This window comes from Aphelocoma coerulescens, chromosome 14, assembly GCF_041296385.1.
Source record: "Aphelocoma coerulescens isolate FSJ_1873_10779 chromosome 14, UR_Acoe_1.0, whole genome shotgun sequence".
Lineage (NCBI taxonomy): Eukaryota > Metazoa > Chordata > Aves > Passeriformes > Corvidae > Aphelocoma > Aphelocoma coerulescens.
The window spans coordinates 3,751,368-3,772,459 of NC_091028.1; the positions used below are offsets into that span (position 1 = coordinate 3,751,368).

Here is a 21,092-nt window from a genome sequence, read left to right on the forward strand (position 1 = left end):
GCACTGACCTTTCTCTGAAGTACTTGATGGCTTCCTGGTCTAGGAAGTTCTGCTCTTCTCGAAAGCCCTGCTCAAAGATTTTGCGCTTGTGTCTGAACTCAATGACAGTCTTAGTGTAAGAGTTGAGGGTGGTGACGGAGGCCGCCATGCAGCAGGTGAAAGAGCCCCACGCCAGACTGTGGAGAGAGAAACCAGCAGACAGAGCTGGGTTAAGACAGCAGCTCATGTCATATTTCAGACACACACACACAGGGTGGGACCAGGCAGGGAAGGTGGAAGGGACAAACCTGTTCTTCTCATCTTACCTCGAAAGACCTGTGGCTCATGCTCAGGAAGGCAGGAGGCTGGGCTGGGGCTGGGCACAGCCTTCATCCCATGGAGAACCATGTGCTAAGGTGAACACTTGGTGCACTCTGACACCAGAGCCAAACACCTCCTGATTTCCCTCTGAAATGCCTCAGAGCCTTGCAGACAAGTCCTAAAATGCATACACTCCTGGAAGGAGTAATGTCCCAGAGAGTCTTTTGGAGCAGTTTTCCAGCATCTATGGGACACTGGCTGCACAATGCCACTGCAGGGATGGTTTCTAATCTGCTTTTCATGCCTCCATCAGACTACTGTATTTCCTTCTTTCCTGGTTCATGGACACTTCTGGCATTCCTGGCTTGTGTCTGGTCTCTGAAAGTCTGACCAGAATAGAAGATAACACTTCCATTTTGTGGAGTCACCCAACCTGAGGGTGTCCTGACTGACCCCCTCAGTGTGAAGGCAGTGCCAGCCAACCTTGGCCAGCCAGGGGCAGGACACCTGCAAGTACCAACCAGGAGCACAGAGAGGCAGAAGGAGAAGAAAAGTGGAAGAAAAAAAGAAGACTGGCCCAATGCAAAGCTGGAAGAGCAGCAAGTGTTGTCCTGGGTCTCCTGGCAAGCAGGGTCAGCTGGGAGCTGCTCTGTTCCCTGCTTGTGGACAGGGCTTCCCCTCAGGTTCTTCTGCCCTCCCTGATCTCAAGTTCAGATGGGGCTGGTGAGGGACTCATGGCCCCAAGGAGCTGAGATGCTTTTTGAGCATGAAATGAGGCTGCAAAAAAAGGCCCTGAATTCCTCCTTTTGTCTGCAGAGCTTCTCTGCATTTGAGCTCCCCTTGGCTTCACACTCATCCCATCAACTCTGGCCACACATAGTTCACAGTGGCTCCCTAAGTAAGTTGGATTAACTTCATCATTTATGATGGTGGCACACTTTACCTGCTCCTTTTTGCACTTTTTCTGTAACAAATTGATCTGAATTATGCAGAGCAGAAAGAATCCAGACCCAGTAGCATTATCTTATAAATACTCATTGTCAACACAGCCCTCAGCATGAGCTATTTTCCCATTCTGCAAAGGACCTGCCGACAAGGAAGCAGTTTCTCATTTCAAATTAGACAAAACTTGAAAAAGAGCACATATTCATGGACTGAAAAATCTAGGGAAAAATGACTCAAGTAAACAGAAATGGCTCATTTCAATGATTTCAAAATTCAGCTTATAACAAGTCCTGCAGGGACTCCTGAGGCAATGAAATGTGTGGAGGCAGCTCCTTCCTTGTCATTTTTGAACCTGTTTGCCAGATGCAATCAAATGAGAAGGAAATGTAGTGACCCCTGGGGTGACAAAGTTCCCTGAAGTTTCCCATGGTTGGGAGGAGAAGTAGGAAGGGAACTTGTGCTAGGTGTGAGTGTCCAGGCACAGCATCTTCCTGGCCTGAGTCTTCCTGGCATGAGTCTTCCTCCCACGTGGAGTGTGTGGAAGAGCTCCAGCAGCTGCAAACATTTCCAGCTGGGCTCCTAAAGAGTATCCAGGAAGAAGCCAGCCAAATCCACATGCCTCACTGTGCCTGGGAGGTGCCTGGGGAATGACATTTGAGGGAGAACTTCTCTTGGATGTTTCTGATGGTTTCTAATCATGAAATCAGAAGTGCTGAAAGGTTCAGAGAAGGAAATACAGAATGAAGACTCTCAGTGTCTGGCATTTGGGAAATTATAGTAATTAGGCAATTAGGATAGATGTGCTTTAGTTTTTATGGACCTTGGTTAAATGCTATGTATTTTGAATTGTAAGCAGTGGCTGTCCCACCTTCAAGAGTTACACCTGCCTTAGGTGAAGACCTCTTTAACAGCAATGCTGTTAATGGTCCATGCCAGCTGTGCCCCAGATGTGGTGGGACTGTACCCACAGAGCTTCCTGTAGCTGCGCTCAGGGCTGGGCTCTCATGTTCCTCCATGGCTTAAACAGCTCAGGCTTTTAATATTTATTTTCTTTAGAGAGTCTTAACTTAAACATCTACTGATCCTCAGAGGCACTGAAATCTCCTGCCTGGAGAATCCCCTGGCCCACTCCTGACTCATGCCAGAGACCAGAACAACCTTCAGGCTTTGCCAGTGCCTTGGGAATGGGGTAGGATAACAGAGGCCAACCCTGAGACATCTGAGCAGACTGTAAGCAGCCCTTCCTCATTTTGGGGAGGGGTGTTTTTATCATTCCCTTTAGATAGAGAGGAACTTGAGTCACAGAAAACTTAGTTTTCCCACTGGCACTTGGGAAAGGGATGGCAGCCTGGATCCCCAAGATCCTTTGACTCTTGGCCATGGTGACAGCGTTCCCTGGCCTCACTTGTCAGGGCTGTTTCAGTTCTCTGGGCCATGTTCTGTGGCTGGGTGCTGCAGTGGCACATTTACAGCAGGCTGAAAATCAGGGTGGTGGTTGTGCTGCTGGGTCAGGGGTTCTCAAAGCTCATATTCCAGGACATCACCAGAACCCAGATGGAGCAGAATATAATTCCTACATGTGTGGTTTTCCACCAGGCTGGCTGGGCATTTGTGATTAACCCTTCTTAAAGAAGATGTTCAAGTCTGGGTGGTGTCAGGGGAGGTTGAAGCTCTCTGGTCTGTACGACAGTGGTGGCTCAGTGTTAGCTGGAAGGCAGAAGCCTTGTTTTTGCTTCATTTGCCTTCCAGACCTTCCTTTTCCAGGTCTGCTACTCCTCACTAGCGTGGCATGAGGGACCCCATGGCCTTCCTCAGGCTGCTGAGCACCACTGCAGGCTGAAAGTGCTGCTGCTGCTCACCCCGTCCCAGCAGAGCCAGTGTTTGCACCGTGCCCCACATCCTGCACGGATAAATGTGCTGCCTTGGAAGCATCGGGGAAGGGAGGGAAGGAGGGATGGAGGGAGGGAAGGAGGCTACTAAATGCAAGAAGGAGCTTTGTGGCTGCAGTAGCTGGAGAGGAGCTCAGGTCCCACAGTGGCTGTGTGAGTGAAGCTGAGGTCTCACCCCAGCAATACGGGCAGAGGGGATGTTGCTCCCACATATTTCCCTGCTTGTGGGTGTCTCCAGAGTCCTCCACAGTGAGACCTAATCCAGGGGCAGTCCTGGTCCTTAAACCAAAGCCTACTGTGCCCTCTCTGACTGTGGTTGCCCAGGGAGAGCTGAGGAAGAGGCTGCTCTGGGACAGGGCTGGGGTCTGGACTTCATCTCCCATGGAACACGGCTCCCAGCTCCACCTGCCATGGGACACAGCTCCCAAACCCACCTCCCATGGGATACCAGCTCCCAGCTCCATCTCTATGGGACACAGCTGCCAGCAGGGAGTGTGGGTGGGATGAGTGGGCCCAGGGAGAGCTCAGGATGCCCTGAGGGACCCTGGTGCCCACTCTGAGCCATGGGGGCTCTTGGCTTGCACAAGATGAAGGAGAATAATCTAATGAGTGTTGTTCATGCAAGACATTCAACAGCATTCCGAAGTTTGAGTATTGCAGTAAATTACAAAATAGATTACTGAAGACAAATACGCCTTATTATTTAAATATATTGAAAATTATACAATTATTGTGACAGAGTTGTTATAAATATTAATATAAATATTATAAATATGGGAATGCAATGTATTTATAAGTCCATCATCACATGCAATAAATATTCATTACTGAGACACAAAATAAGCTGTATTTTAAATATAATGTGATTTGTATTTCGTAACATGTTGCTAAAATGGTAGCAACTCCTCCTATGAAACACAGCATAGAGAGGTGAGAAGGAAAGACTACTAATTCCCTGCAGTGCTGTGCATGAGATGTATTTATATTTATTTACTGGTGTTAGCAGAGACTGTTATTTTTGCTTTGAGATGGAAAGAAAATAATGCGCTATATTTAGAAATGACAAGAAGAAGGTATTTTCTCTATCCATCCAAAGGGGCTGATGCCTCTGGAGGAATGGGGATGTTGTTTGCAGGTATTTTTATTCTCCACAGCCTCCTGCTCTTGTTAAGCTTCTTATAAACTTGCAAGCAATATAACACAGTTGCTGTGTCTTGGTCAAATTAGTTTTATGTGATTTTAGAAGATAAATGGGAAAGGTAAAAAAAAAAAAAGCCATGTCCATTTTCCCAAGCCTTCTCCCCATGATCCACAGGGAAGTCTCATCATGCCAGGAGCACTGAACCTTCCTCTGCAGTTGTGTTAAAAGCTGCACCGTAAGGATCAACTGAGACATTAATTAAAAACAAGGGGGGAAAAAAAAAGAAAAGTCTAAAAGTCTCAGAAATGCCATGGCAATTATGTTCCTAAATTGAACTTTAATGAGAGTGCTCAATCTGTGTTGGTAATTGTGGGTGCTGTTTATTTACAAATGCTCTGTACCTGCTGATAGCACAGCTGCTGCTGCACAGCCACCCCTGACTGTCCCCCACACCTCAAAAACTGCACGGCCCCGGGGGCTTGTGCTCCCACAAGTTTGGCAGCTGGAAATCCACAGGCGTGTTCCTGGCAATTGGAAGTGATATGTGCAATTCACCTCCCAACAGGGTGATGGAACAACTCCAAAGAGAAAAGAGAGGAACTGGTGGTGACACTTACCAGAAGGACCATCCATAGTCCCAGGAATGTGGTCGCCAGTCCTCTGGCCCAAGGCTGACTGTCACTTGGAAAACTTGAGTGTACATCATGTGTGCCACCATCCCCAAGAGACCTGGGAAGCAGGGATTAGAACAGGAATTTTTCTGCCAATGCTTTTTATCATTCTTGAGGGAGCTACTGCTTGGAAGTGCTTTGAGAGCTGCAAAAAAGTCTTTGTTGTACTTTTATGCCTCCTGTTCTACTGTGGAGGAGGGAGCTGCATGGGCAGAGGAAAGATATGACTGAGAGCTCAATATTTTGCATCATACTGAATTCTCAATTAAAAGAGGAGTTGAAGGAAGAAAATCGTTGAAGAAAATGTTGCACAATGAGCATCCCCACCAACCCTGCTGCTGCAAACCAGGGCTGTGCCACCCACAGCTATCTCACAGCCCATCACAGACAGGCCTCAGGTGAGAATGAAGAGAGAAGCTTCTGCAGGCTATGCAGACTCAATGTGCTCGTGCCAAACAACCATATTTTGTCCCAGTAGTTGCTAAGATTTATGAATCTGAACACTCATAAAACACTTGGAAGTTGCACAAGGAAGTTAAGTGAGCTTGGTTCTCCTGATGATGTGTGCTGAGGGGACACCACTGGGATACTTTTGATGGTGCAGTGCTGGTGCTGCTTTTGTGACACTGTTATAGCTCCCTGAGAGAACTGCGACTGGGTGAGGATTAGACAATGTGTTAGAGCCTTCAGGCCCTGTGATATTAAAGAACAAGGCTGCAGTAAATCACAGGGTGGCCCGAGTGGCTCTGCCTTTAGCTGGCCAGTGTGGTCCTGCAGTTTAAACAGAAAAAAACACCTGAACTTTATATTTAAACATCCCTCTGAGGAAAATCAAACCCCACTTTTCAAGCAGTGGTGGTCAGGAGCAGCTCTGAGGCTTGGAGTATTTTTTAGCTACAATAATTTGGGATGTTCCTGCCATAGCACCTGGGCAGTGCAGGGTGATGATCCCCAATGATCTCAGGAAAGTGTGGGATCAGGGTAAGGAGGTGGGGCTGGATCACTATATCCCAAATAGTTCTTGGGCCTACAGATGGGCAAAAGCCTCTTGTGCTGCAGTGGCAGTTCAAGGCACTTGGAAACACCAATATTCTGCCCTGGTGGGTACAGTGAGGTCTGTGTGTTACACTTTGCACCATTCATTCACTGTTCTCTCTGACCATCTACTTCTTTCCATGGTTGCCCTTCCTGTACGTGGAAGATCCAGATTTCCCTCCCCCAACCATACTGAATTATTGTCTCTTCTTTCCTTCTTACTTTCAAAACCTAAAACACTCTTAGTCTCCCCAGACATGTGGATGATTCAGGGCAGTTCTGGGGGAGGGAAGCTGGGGAATGTTTGTGTTGTGGGCATGTTAAGCAGGACCTTCAGCAAGACAAATGTCAGATTTGATACAAACAACTGCAGAGGCTGAGAGAAGACATTGTGTTACAGGGAGCTGGGGTGATTTGCTCAGCTGCCTCGTGTTGGAGTGACACACTGCAAAGATAGGAGGTGGAAAGAGCAACTCACTCCAGGAGAAATGAGATCTGGGCAGGGTGGGTGGCCTAATGGGATCACAGAAAAGTGCTGCACACCTTGCTCATTTCTGGTTGTATTTAATTTCCAGAATGCACCGGGCGCCTGCTGAACTTTTTAAATCAGTGGATTTTTCTTCAGCTGACAGCTGTGCCTTGACCTTAAGTTTAGGGTTTACTGTTTCTATATGTCCTGTCAGTAATTTTTCAACCCTAATAAAATCTTACAGCCTGCCCTGAGACCTGTCATAGTCACTCAGAGACAGCAGGGGTTTGGCCCAGCCAGGACGAGCCTCAGGAGGGATGAGCTGCTCTGTTCTGTCATGCAAACCTTGCTCAGGGTTTCAGCCACGTTCAGCCCTGTGGCTGTGTGGGAGGCTGAGGTGACAGTCCACTGATCCAGGTGAGGAGGAGGTCACCGCCAAAGCCTGGAAACGTGGTGTTCTTTGCTTTATCTGCCTAATGGCAGGGAGGGACAGGGCTGGGTCTGCACCTGGCAGGGCTGTTGGTGCTGTTGTGCCACATCCAGACTAAAGCAGAATAATGCAAATCTTTGTTGGGCTGCTTCAGTGACTTTCAGTTTGATCTATTTTATCTGTGCCTTGCCAAGTTCTCCACAAGGATAACCCCTGGTCCATTTTGCTGTACATTTAATGAGCTAAAATGAGCTGCCTGTGACACAAATCAGCAAATGCTCAATGCACAGGATCATCTTTTCCCCCAGCTGGCTGCTCGAGGCTGGGCAGGGAGGGCACAACGCCTGTACCCATCCAGGGTCTGGGGCAAGAGGTGTTTGCAGATGGAAGATCCTGGTAAGGTGGTGTGCTGGAGTGGGGGGCAGTGCAGGAACACTGACCATTTACAGCTGGCTTGAGATCATGAGCCCTGCAGGACCAGAGCTCTTTGGAGGTATTGGTAATGGAAGGGGTTAAGGAACTTTGGAAAGCTAGAGATTAAGGGTATTTGGAAAAGACAATGCATTTTAAACCATTTTCTGATATTTTTTACTAGAAATGCTATTTATGGAATATATCACAGTAATTAAGATGTTTTATTATAAATATCACGTGAGAGACGTGTAAATTTTAATTTGTGTATGGTTAAGAGGGATACCAAAATTGTGATGTTGTGGGGTATTTTTTTAATGGCTGGTAGGAGATTAAGGAACAACAATAAGTGACCACACTGTTAGGATGTTTTTTCCTAACCTTTAGATGTTGAGCTATGAGAAGGTGGAGATCTCATTGGACTTTTATGAGGGAACTCAAGCATGAATTTAATGAGAAGTGTTATGCTCCAATGGAAAGTCCCCTTCATTACCTAATTTCTATTAAGCTATGTCATTATAAATATGCTAAGCTTAAATAAATATAGTTTTCTTCTTTCCTCTGATATCCCCGGCATTGAAAATAACAGCTAGCAGTGTGCTGGGGTTTGGGGTTTTATCCTTGTTTCAATTCCTCTATCATTTTTCCCTGTAAATTTTGAAGTTTATATTTGGACTATCTTGGCAATGTACTTAGGAAGAGGGAAGGCCAAAATAAAAATAGAAAGTTGTGTAGGAAAGAAAACTTCATCATTCTTACAAAACTTTAAAACTGCATTAATGGTGAAGGGAGAGAGGAACAGCATGGAAGTAATTGATTGAATGCTGAAGAATTCCACATAGTTTGATTTTGAAAATGGAACTGATTTTTTTTTTTTTTTAAGTTCCAAATTATATCCAAAGCAGAAAAATATGCTTTGGCGGTTCTTATCAGATTTTTTTGTCACTCAGCTCTACTTCTGACCTTTTCTTTTTGTTACTATTTCACAATTTGCAGCTATCCCTGAAGATACAAGCTCCTTCCCAGAATGTACACTGCCTGTTGTAACGTCTTCCAGCCTGAAATGCAGCAGAATAAAATGCACTTTTACTGCAGGAGTTCTTTCTGCCAGAGAGGTCCATGCAGGAGTGCTCACACGAGCACTCTGGCTGCTTATATGAATCCTGGAAAGGGGGGGTTCAAGCCAGAAAAAGCTTCACAGAAGGGAAGGGGCACTTCCTCAAGTTCAGATGGTGAGAGGCCCCAAGTACAGACCGAGCATGAAAATAGCCCGAAGCAGTTGTTCTGAGAGATGTTCATGTCCCAGATCACCCTTGGGGCTGCTCCTCAGTGCCACTTTTAGAACCCTTTTCATTCTCAATTTGGTTAATTAACAAGATTAGCTCCTTTCTTTGGTTTTCCAGCCTTCACCTACTTTCAGGATTAACAAAGAAAAAAAGAATTTTCAGCGTTTCATGTTTTTAAATTTCTTCTGGAAAATGAGTGTGATGATGCTGCAAATGGAGCTGAGGCTGGAGCTGTGGTAATGGCTGTGCTGGCTGGGGAAGGATAATTACTGCATTGCTGCTGTGAAATCAGGAATGAGGATATTCACTTCTCCCTGGCAAGAGGCAAATTTATCATGCAGTCTTTGTGCCAAAGGAACAAAAAATTACAGTGAAAAATTGCGATAGCGAAATGGGGATAAGAGAGTCTTGGAGCCTCCGGTTTTTTATTCTCTCAGAGTTGTAGAACTTTGCTTTGAGGTGGTGAAAAGGGATGGGGAAGTTCCTACCTGAAAGCACAGTGAAGACAGCAGCAAAGGCATTTAACTTGAGCCCGTCTATGACACTGCTTGAATGAAAGAGCTCGAGGCACATGAGGCTGAACCCGACGACCAACAGCATGATGTACAACACCTCGGACACCACTGAGAGCCACAGCACACCTGAGGGCAAAGAGAGACAACCAGTCATCACTTGGGGAATACTTTCAAGAGGTTAACGTTGGCAAAAATTAATTAGGAAATCAAGAATATCTAGGAGTAACTGTGTAATTTTTTGTAAAAGATGGTTGATTTATAAGGCTGCCAACTGTAATCTGGGTTTTTAAAAAATGTTTATCACACCCACTGTATATAGGGAAAAATTTCTTTACTGAAAGAGTTATTAAGCACAATCTGCCCAGGGAAGTGGTGGAGTCACCACGCCTGGAAGTGTTCAGAAAACAAGTAAAGGTGGCACTTCCCAGTGTGGTTTAGTGGGCATGGGAGCCTTTGGTCAAAGGTTGGGTTTGATGATTTTGATGGTGTTTTCCAACCTTAATGATTCTGTGATTCACAGAGTTTAAACTCAGCAAGCCATGGCCTGAACTCTGAAAAACAGAAAAAGTGGTGAAGGAAGATGTGAAGAGTGGCAGGGTGGTGAAGACACTGCAGAAAGAACAAGCTGTTGCTTGTTCTTGTTCAGCTTGGCTGAAGAACCTCTGCAGGTACGTGTGAGAACCTCTTGGCTCCTCTGAGCCAAGGCACAGCTCACAGAATTCGTTTTCCCACCCTGTGCCACAGTTTAGATAAGCACAGCCCAGCACACACAGAGGTGATGGCACAGGATACCTGACTGTCTGTGTGCTGCTGGGAGCTGGACAGGCTTGGATGCCTCTTTTCCACGAAGAAAATATTTTCAGTCCAGGTTTTGAAATTCCTGTCACAGCATAGGGTTGGGGGCTGTTGTTAGAAACTGGAGTCCTGCAGGATGGCTGTTCTCACTCGAGGTGTTTGGATCCACCTCACAGGGTTTGTGCCACTGGAGCTGACACAGAAACTGCCACAGTTACAGCAGGGTGGGCACAGATATTTATACCAGGCTCAGATGAGGAGCTGCAGATGCAAAACTCGGCCTGGCTCATGTTTCCTCAGCCCCTGGGTACAGACCTGAGGGTCAGGGCCCTGTTTGAGCTCTGCAGGACTCGGGGGCAGTGTGCAGGGCAGGGACTCTGGCAGCATGGGGCAGTGCCCAGCAGGGACTGATTCACCACCAGGAGATGTCATGCTTGGGGATTCCAGCTCAAAACCTCCAGCAGGATCTGCTGAGTCTTTGAAAGTCACCAAGCCATGGGGTAAATTGGAGAGGATGGGAACAGACGATAAGATTAAGTCCCTGCCCAATTTCCAATGGCCGTTTCAGCATGAGAATCTGCTGGAATTCTCCAGTACATTTGCTAACCTGATTGCTAGAGAATTCACCTGGAAACAATGAGCAGTGATGGAAAATTTCAGCCTAAGCAGTTGAAACATGGAAAGTTAAGCATCTGAAGACAATGGCTTATATTAGAAAATGTTAGCTGTAACCATAGAGACTGCTACAGGCTTCACTATATTAATACCTTCTCTCCTCACTGTGAGAGCACATGGATAAAGCCTACAGTCCAGCTTAGCAAACCAGATACGCAGTCTCACTGTTATCAAACATTTGAGTGTCCTCTTGGTGACCAGGCTGATCCCAGCTCATATTTTGTCTGGGAATTCATCTTTATAATTACATCTAATTAATATGTGCTATTCGTTGTTGCCACTGTAGCTGACCTCTTGAGTTCTTATACCACACTACAGAGATAGCAATAAATAAAGCTTTTAATTGCTCACAGTGGCTGTGTGTGCAATATTGCATCTATCAACAGCAAACAGCTGCTTATCTCACTCCTGTTTGTCAATTTGGTATCAGGCAACTGGCAGACTCTTCCAAAAAGGAATGCAAGTGAGAGAGAGCAAGGGTGTTGTTCTGAGATACAGCAGGCTTTAGAAGGCATTTTGCCTCATTTTCTCAAACCATCAGTTTCTATGATGAGAGAATGATGGAATGATTTGAGTTTGGAAGAATTAGGTGACGTAAACCTGACCCACAGACTGAGGCAGGAGACAGCCCTAACTAATGAGCTGTAATCCATGTAGCCCACACTTGGAATATTAATGTACAGCACACCTGCCCAGGTGTTTATTGCCCTGATTCAACCCTTGTGGACACCCACTGGTGGTCTGTGCACACCAGGGCAGTGCTGTAACAGTGTCTGCAGCTCACCACTGTGGTGTGGTTCCATCTCTGCTTCCCTGGGGGGACAACTGGGCTCAAAGAGCTGCAGTCCATGGGATAATATCAGGCTGGTGGTGCTCAGTTTTAGGGCCAATTTTCTTGGATGCTTTTATCAATGATCTGGACACACTTAAGGAAGTTTGCTTCTTGTGATCCTAAATTAGGAGGAGACGGTGAGTCCCTTGAGAGAGAGAGACCTTGGCAGATTTGGGTGTGTCACCAGCCTCATGAAATCTGACAAGGGCAGAGGCTGGGTTCTGCTCCTGGGACGGGGTAATCCTGGATGTACCTATGGAGAGGGGAACAAGAAGCTGGAGTGCACCCCTTCAGGAGGGGTCTGGAGGGTTACTTGATGGTTTTGGGGGTTCAGGTGGTGGCTTGGGGTTCAGGGGATGTACTCAGCTCTATATATGCTCACCTATGGACCAGAGCCTGAAGCTGGTGCTGCAGGCAGCAGTGCAGTGAGCTTGGAAGGAGCAGGGAGCTGGGGAGGTGCACATGTCCCTGTGGGAGCATCTGGGTTTGTGTGTCCATTGCAAAGAGACACATTCAGAGGGACAGGAGGGCTCTGGGAGCTGAGCCTGGAGGGCCTGGGGGCCCAGCTGGTGTCCTTTGTCCTCCTAAGGAAGGAGAAAGGAACGGGAGGAAGGAACACCTGACTGTGTGGCTGCTGTCACAGGGAGTGCTTTGGCTTCCCTTGCCACAAGGATGGGATAAGAGTGGCTTTGTCAGCAGAATAACCTTGCAAGGAAAGGATGAAAAGCTCAATGAGACGTGAGCTTTGCTCTGCTGTAAAACCTTATTCTGATCAGACACAAAGGCCGGGTGAGTTTGCTGTGGGAGGCACAGTCAATTACTACTTTTTGGAGGGGCCCTTTTCATCTCTACAAAGGAACTCTCTTGTCTTATTCATGGGGTAACTGAATACCTTCTCTGTGCCTTTTTTTAGCACATCTAATGTGGGGAAAGGCAAGTCCCACATGTGGTGTTTGCATAGTTCTATGTCCTGTCCTGCCTGCTCTGGCTTTGAATTTCATCTGAAATAATAACACCCAGTAAATGCAACCTGTGTCTGAGTTTTGCATTTTCCTGTGGCTGCCTGAAGCAGAACAGTTGCTTCAGGTTATTAATTCAGGAGACAGAGTCTTTCTGTTCTGTGCTGGTGGTGATCTCCCACTGCTCCTCTCTCAACATGAGATTCATGAGGCAGTCACTTGGCATCATCTCCACTCACAATCTCTTACAGCCTCCTACCTGCAAAGTAGAGAGCTCCTTCTCTTGAGGGGACCTCAGTCATTCCAGGTGACAGAGAAGAAGCTCTCCAGGGGATTTTTCTCTTTTCCAATCTTCCGTGCTGTCATCATTTCTGTCTGCTTACTCCCCTCCAGCCTGTGTCCTCTGCCCCAGGGATCTGTCTGGCCTAACTCAGCTTTCATGAAAAATCTTTCCTTCAGAAGAGTCAGTACTTGGTTCACTTGGAGAGTTCCACCTGGATAGCCTGTAACTGAGGATCTGTAATCTCATAAATCAACAGATTCCTCTCATCACTTTGTCTTCATCCTGTCCATGCATTTTCCTTGCCTGCTGAACAAACCCACAGCTGCCAGTGCAGAGAAGGGGCTGGGAAGGAGCTCAGCTGGGATGTGCTGCTGTGCCAAGGGCATTCCAATGTGAGACTTCCCAGGAAAGGAGAGTCTTTGACTTTAAAGCAAAACTAAACCCAAAGTGGTTTCAGTGGCACTGCTGCACACACGTTCTCACCAGGGTGGGTGTGTGCAAGGAGCCTGCCCAGCATGCAAGCACCAAGACACGAAGTATTCAGCCAGTCTTTCCAGGATTCCCTGGAGCAATGCAGAGGATGCCAGCTGTCAAGTCCTCCTCATGTCTGCTGGGCTTTTTTCAGGTGACAAAAATGTGCTGGGTTTGCATGTTCCTTTCTGTCCTTGCCAGGAGGTGTCAGGGACCTGTCTCGCTGTCCTCTCACATCTCTGTGGCACATCAGCTTGTTGTCCTGTGTCTCCCACCCTGATGTCTGAGAAGCTGCAGGGAGGTGGGCACTGCGATCTGGATGACCACTGACATCAGTACCATCACCAGCTCCTGTTCTAACACATCTTTTCCTGTCATTTTTGTCCCTGGTGCTTCTCCACCAGCCAGTCTGTCACCTCCTCAGCAGTGTTCCTGACAATGACAGAGATACTTCTGTGCACTGTGGGACACTTTGGATCTTTGCTCCAGCCCCACAGACATCCTGTAAGTCCCAGGTGGGATTGTTCTGAACCTGGGCACCGCAGATTGTGAGGCTTTTCCTGGAGGAAAAGGGATCACCAGCTTCAGGACAACTTCCCTGTGAAGCAAAACCCCTGAAAGCACAGGACCTGGGCTTAGTTGCTCACCCAGAATTTGAGTTTAAAAACTGGGACTCACCAAAAGATTTCACATAAATCAACTTTTATCATAGGGCCCCTGCATCAGAAGGAATCATATCACATTCATATCACCTGACCTCAGGGCAGGAAGAAGATCAGCGCAGTAGCCAGGACATTAAAGGACTTTGTGTCTGAGCTTTGCTATTTCCTCATCAATGTGTGAGAGACTCTCTTCTCTGTGGAGTTCATGGTGAGAAGCACCAGTGCAACCTCCTCAAGCTCTCAGCCCCTGCAGCAGCATTGTTACATGCCAAGGAAATTAATTTTCCAGCACTCCCCAGTGAAGTGAACACACTCTTCATTATGGCTGAGAGGAGAACTGTTACCCACAAGATCACTGGGGTTTTAGGCACTCGAGTACTTCATGAACCACCTGGCAAGATCTGTTCCTTGCCTTTCTGTCAGACAGCAGAGAGCAGCAGCATTTTGAAAGAAGATCCACAGATCTGAGTGCATCTCTGCAAAAGCTGGTGATCGAGTTGAGTGCATCTGCCTGAACCAACATGTGAGAAAAAGGATATCGCAGACAGACCTGAATAGATGAAGCAAATGGAGCATTTTTTTCTGACAGTGAGATAAAGAATCTTTATCTCTGCCTGAAATGAGTCTCACAAAGTTCTTCACAGAACCTGAAATCATTTCAGGTCAGCCCTGGCCACCGAGGGAGGCACTATAAGGGGACATGCTGTCACCTCCCACCACGGAGCACTGAGTCAGGGAGCTCCAGTGCCGAGCTTCCTTTGAAACAGGGATTCTGATAAAAGTCATGGGAATTCTGCTTAGAAGAAATCAAGGCATTCAGTGAGTTCCTGATGAAGGAACCCAAAGAGCAGCGTTGTTAATGACTTCCAGGAGCTTTGAGCTGAGTTTGACTGCTTGACAGCCCAAGTCCATTCCTTGTTCAAATCCACTGCCATTTCCTGACACGAAACTGCAACAGTTTCTGACTCCGTCTTTTCCATGAGAGAGCTCTGGTTAACTGAGACGTGTCAAGCCTGAAATGTTCTTCTGTGCTCTTTCCCCACAACATGCCGAGATGATTCTCGTGTTGCATTATTAAAACCATGCCCAGGCTTGTTAGCAATTTGGATTGAAACACCAAGAACTTGGATAACACTTGAATGGGATTATGTGCAGGATGAAAAACAAGCATTTGCTGCTGTTTCTGGAACACCAAAGTTCCATAATTTCAATTATGGTTGAGTTTTTGAGATTAATGCAGCCAACAAACCAGTTCTGGAGAGTTTAAATCACATCTATACCTCCTACCACCTACAGTCACATGCAGCCATGGAGTTTGATGCATACTTGTCAAATCAGAAAAGTTGGGTTTTGGTGCCAGCTCACTATGCCAACGGGATCTGATGCCAAATTTTGAGGTCCTATCTCCAGATGAAATAATGAAATCCTCTTCTGGATGCTCCTTCAGGCTGGTCAGGCCACGAAAATGACTGTCAAAGATCCAGTGTTGGTGCATGTTCTCAAGGAAACACTGAAGAGGTGGCCAACAGAGGAATTGCTGGGCGAGTTCAAAGCATTTTGTATCCATAAACATGAGCTGTTTGCTCTTAAAGGATTTCTTCAGGGAAAATCATATTGCTGTTCCTGAATGATGTTGCTGAGTCATGTTAACCATGTTATACCCAGCAAAGGCAGGGACTGTATGCCTGGAAATGTCTGTAATGCATTTTGGAGAGTGGCTTGGAAATTATCCAGCATAAAGGAACCCATAAATGAATGTATTACCTGCCATGCTGTGTGACACTGCCTGCTGAAAGCCCAGCCTTCCTGAGCAGTGCCCAAGAGGAAATGGTCCAGAATCTGTATTGATTTCTGAGGGCCCTTTCAGACAGAAAATTAGCTTCCTAATTGCGGCAAGCTCATCTTCAGAATGCCTCAGTGGGAATTCATCCTCCTTAGGAACACCCACCCCCTCAGCCTGTGCTCCCTGTGTATCTGTGGCTGCTGCATCCCAGCCTGTCCCAGAACAGAGCTGCCCTCACGGGGTCAGGGGTCTGACCAAAGCAGCCTCGTCTGAGCTCTCACACTGCCACGCCATCCCTGAACAAGTGATCAGGCTGGACAATGCTGCAGGCAGCCAGAGAGCTCTTGGAGAGGTTTAGACTTCCTCATAACTCAGTGTAACACATCTGCCCTGACAGCCAGGGTCTGTCTGAGCTACAGTGAGACACCAGCTCCAGTCACTCCTCTTCCAGTTCAACCCTGATCCGTCTGAGAAAGTCTGATAGAGGCAAGCAGAAGCTTTGGGGGGTTTTCTGCGTCATACCTGACAAAACCCCTTCTATCTGCTCAAAGCAGTGGAGCTGGGCAATGTGTGCTCCTAAACAACTGCTGAGATTCTCGTGCCTGACTGAGATGAAACCCAGAGCGTGGCACTTGAAGGACAAGCCAGTGCTGCATTGCTGAGCAGCTGAGGAGACATCAGTGTCCAAGCAATGCTGTTGTGGAGAGCGTGGAACCTTCCCACATCCCCACTGGCAGCTGCTAACCCAGACACTGCTGCTGTTACCTGGGGGAGAAAGTGCTCCTCTCACCCTGAGGTTCACAGTCATTGGCCCCAAGGTCCCTGAACTGCCAGAAAACATAGGGAAACCACAAGAGGCCGTGACAAGTCAACTAGACAGGTGTCACCCCATGTGGGAGGAAAAGAACCATGTCTGAGGGCAAGCCCTGGTTCTGGGTGGTGTGAACTTGCATGGAGGGAGCCCTGCTGCAGGTGCTATTTCTTCTTTGTGCAAAAGCATTTCATTCTCCTCCTTGGTCTTCATTCATGCTTCAGCAGCCAGGAAGATGGGGGACTTGTTACCCTTGTCCATGTTGGCAGCAACAAAATGTTCTGCTCATGTGTCTCCTGCTCTGTTTTTGCTGTCCTTGTGTTTCTAGAGTCACTGCTCTGCTTTTTCAGACTTAGTGACTTTGTTGGAACTGACACCTGCATCTCACTTAAATCTCTCCTCTTCACACGAGAGAAGAGAGGTAAAAATAAGGCAAATGGGTACACACTGAGAAATGTTGTGCACGTTGCTTTGGAAGAGCAGCAAGGTCAGCTTCATGTAAATCTCCCTCTCTCTTCCAGTGCCATTCGGATGGGTTTAGTCATTTGCTCTTCTCTGCTACTCAATGTTGGGAATTGCAAGCCAGAAATATGGGAGTGATCAATAAAAAATGGTGAAAGGAATAAACCCTGAGCATGTTGTTGTGGCTGGCACCAGGACTGAGCGCTGTGGTTAATGTGTCACATCAGAGCAGACCATCTGCCCGTGCTGCAGAGTGAAAACACTGCAAGGAGCACACCACACAGCCATCAGAGACAAAGCAAGCTTCATGACCCTAAATGTCACCTGAGGTGCCTGAAAATACCTGTTCTAGTAAACAAAACCAGGCAGCAGGGATAGATAAGGGGCTGGCACTCAGACAAGAGACTGTGCTTTGCAGAACATGAGAAGCCAGAGGAGAAATACCTGACCCTGCTGAGGGTAGAGAGGAAAAGCCATGTTTCGATTTTGTTTAGCTTTAGCTCTTCATTAGTTTCTTTATTTTGAAAGGTGAGGTGGAGCTGTGACTCATAAAATTATTCTCTTTTCTGTGATGGTGTGTTTCTACAGCTTCTGATGGTTCTGGCATCGAGCAGATTGAATTCTGTGTATGATGAGCAGACTGTGGGATATCTTTGTATCCATATTCTCTCTTTCCTGGTGTAGTAGTAATATAATGAATAGAGCAATAAAGTGGAAAAGATGATGAAAAATACTCTAAAAGAGGATTATCCCATGTACCTTACTAAATATATTTGGGCTCAATATTTCCCTTTGAAGACCAACAGTGCAGGGCCTGTGATGTACTTCCACCCTCAGCACTGGGCTGAGAAATGAATGATGTTCAGACCAGTGTTCCCCATGTCTTTGGCATCCCCAGCGTGAAAAACAAGACTGTTTCTTCCTTTAGGAACAAGAAATTTAGCTTGAATGGTAAGAATGGTTTCATCTTTGTATGTCTAATTGCCTTTTAAAACTAACTTCAATGATTCATAACAGATGTGTAAGAAAATACAGATAAAATACAGGCAACACATTTTTCCTGCATGCTTAATCATAGCTCTCCTATGACAAGTGCACAGGTATTTGTCTGTGTGGGTATGGATTTACCCTATTGCAGATACATGAAGAATAATGCAGTAGGAAGCATTCAAGAAGAATATAGAGACTGTTTTGGAAAGTATACAGTTCTTGTGGGAGACCCAGTTACATTTCTTTTTACTGATGTAGGTCTCTAAGTGCTCCTCTTAGAAAATTGATCCTCTGTTTTTCTTCTTGGGAACATCTACCCAGTCCATAAAAAAGGAGGTTTGTTTTTTAACTTGGCTGTTACAAGTCTTGTTTGTCTCTTTTCCAGCCTGAAATCTGCTCTGCATTGTCCTTTTCATACAAACAAGTATTTCCCTATTTTTGACCATAAATGTCACTCTTCTCTCTGTGTCTTTAAATTTTATTGTAAGTTCTTTGAGCTGGGGCTGGCAGGGGAGAGATGAGAGGTGCTCACAGGGAGCTGCAGGTGGGTACATTGCGAGTACTTGTGGTGGCATGGTGACTTTTTGTTTTGTTCTTTATTTCCCACGGCGATCCCAATATTTCTTTTTCATCTTAATCTCTGCAGAGCAGTGAATTAATGTTTTCATAGAAGTGTCTGTCATCGCTCCAAGAACTCTATCCTGAGGGGAAAAGCTAATTCAGAACCCATCAGTATATATGTAAAGGTAGGATGACTCTTCATGTTCCCCACTTTGCATTTATCAACACGGATCATTATCTGCCATTTGCTCTCAGTCACTCAGTGACTGAGAAGGGTTTGTGCCTGTTCAGAGGCCTGCAGTAAATCCAGTGGTTTTAAGGTTTTCAAGCTTCAGTTGTCCTTCTAGCTGAGCATTTTAATGTGTTTTAATCAGCTCTTGCTTTTCTTGGGTTCCCTTCTTCACAACTTCTAAAATCACTTTTCTTGCTTCAGACGGCTGCTGAATCTGTTAGTCACCCCTACAAGGGATCTCTTCCTAATATTTTGAATCAAGTGCAGGAGTAAGGAAGGAGTAACAAGTTTCCCACTAATTTCTCCATGTTCATAATCCAAATTTTGTCTCTGCATCATGCATAACATTTCTTGGTCTGTGCATGGGGTTTTAGAGTCAGCTCCTGCTGTTTCGCTTTCTGTCCTTACACCTTCTCTGCTATCAAGTTTAACCCTGCTATCGCTGAAGCTGTCCCAAGGGGTGATCACTAAGATAATTCTGTGGTTTTTATCTGAACGTGGAATCCATCCACAGAGATTGTGTTGCTCATTAATGACATTACCTTGTTATTCTGATTCAGCTTTAGTACATGACATCTGCTTTGTCTTTCAGTGTAATCAGCACCAAGACGTTATTGTTCCTCTAATTATCTTTCTCCCATCAAATTCCTGGTACACCTATTATGTCAGGATACATTAAAATCAGGCATCTAGTTTTTCTCTTCTCATTAATTGCTGTTGGAGTGCTGGTTTAGGAGCACGTACAGAATTGGCTAAGCTTTCTCTTTTTCCTGTGCTGTGTTTCGGTGAGACTTGGTTTGTTTACTTGCTGTTTGCCATGTGCTACTTTAGCTCTGCCAGCTACTTTTTAGGCAATACAGAATTTTTATTGCCTCATCTCTTCAGGATGCATCATCACAAGCTGTGTAGAGGATGTGCAGGAAGCATCTCCTACCTCTGCCAGGGCAGTCTCTAATTTAAAAAGCCCCCCTGCAAGATTTTGGACTGTTCAGTGCTCGCTATCCCTGAGCATTTTCCTTCTGCAGGGTTTTGCCTTGCCTCTACCTCTGTGGTCTCTGAAAAATCTTGTTTATTGTATGCATGTGAGTTTATCAATAGGTAGGAAGCAGTGCAATACAGGCAGCTGCTGACAGCCTGCTCCCTTGCCATTCCTTGTGGCAATTATTCCACAAAGTCAGGTGCTACAGGGCATTGGAGTAACCTAGACCAGGCTATGCCACACCTGTGAAGAGTTTGCCCTGGGAATCCTGTCCTGTGTTTGTGTGGCCATCTCTAAGTGTTGAGCCAACACTAATGTTTGAGCCTGTTCCTGAGGCAGCTTCCCCACAGGGCTCCTCAGGCCAGAGCCCCTCATTTCCATGCTGTGGGCACTCCAGGTGCTTGGAAAGTCACAGCCTCCATGAGCACCATCCCAAAAACTGTTGGGGGCACCACATTTTCTGCAAAGCCCTGCTCTTCTCTGGCAAAATGCTTCCAGCACCAGTGCTACTTCCAGCTGACTTCCCTTGCACAAGGAGTTGGGCTGGGCTCACCCTCCGGCTCTTCCCGTGGCTGATAGCTGGCAGTGATGAATTTAGAGAAGGATGCAGAAGCTGGAATCCCCACACAGCCCCAGGCAGGGGGAGGAACACCCATGGATGTGTCCAGCTGTGGTGTTACTGAATCACTGAAGCCATTTATCTGATCATTTGATGGGACCTTTTGCTTTCCATTGTGGTGTCATGTATTCCAGATGTAGTTTTTGGTCTTGGTTTCTTCCTTTTGAATGTATCCTCCATGGCCTCTTGGGAGTTCTCTGGGGCACAGATTTGAAACCATGGGAAAGGGATGGCAGAAGGTGCCATGGGAGGAGGAGTGTGGTGGGGAGTGTCCCAGCCCTCAGTGTTCTGGTGGGGCACCACAACAGGGACAGAAGCGTCCCTCACTGAATAAGTCACCTTTTTCTTCCTCAGGCAGCAAAATACTCAGCAGGAACAAAACTTTTATTATCCCAGAAGCAATTGAGAACTGAAATATCAGGTCCAGCCTACTTTTTTGACAGTTCCCTTCCAACTCCTCTTGGAAATATTTGCTGTCTTACTGCTCACGCCTGTGCTGAAAATTAGAGCACACTTCGTGGGCCCCAACATCTGCTCTGTGAGAATCCATTAAAAGTCCTGGCCACTGTAACCAGCTATTGCTCTATCATTTTTATCAATAGCAAATGTAAACTGTCATGAGAAAATGTTTTGGTTTTTTTTTTCCTAGTTAATATCTACCATCATGAAGCTGATTTTGTTAAGCAGATTTGGCACTAAGAACCAGCAACAGCTAATAAATTCAATGTTAGGCTTATGAGGTTCTGACAGATTGCTGGCAGCTGCCTTAAATGCAGGAAAAAGCTCTCATAGTGTGGGTTGGAAATGCTTATTTATACCATACTGTGGGTCTGTTTGCCCCAAATTTTGCTGCCTCCTTTTAGTACATGTCACTGGTGATATATAT

General features: G+C 46.3%; 1 protein-coding gene across 1 annotated transcript in view; it reads right to left on the reverse strand.

The window, feature by feature from the left end:
- The window catches only part of GSG1L (GSG1 like), a 46,670-nt gene that overhangs the window by 6,269 nt on the left and 19,309 nt on the right, over window positions 1–21,092 (reverse strand). Inside the window, exons 3-5 of the mRNA XM_069029884.1 lie at window positions 9,066–9,218; window positions 4,893–5,004; window positions 9–176 (exon numbers count right to left, since the gene is read on the reverse strand). Of these exons, the coding sequence (XP_068885985.1) occupies window positions 9–176; window positions 4,893–5,004; window positions 9,066–9,218 (433 nt within the window). The remainder of the gene's footprint in view (window positions 1–8; window positions 177–4,892; window positions 5,005–9,065; window positions 9,219–21,092) is intronic.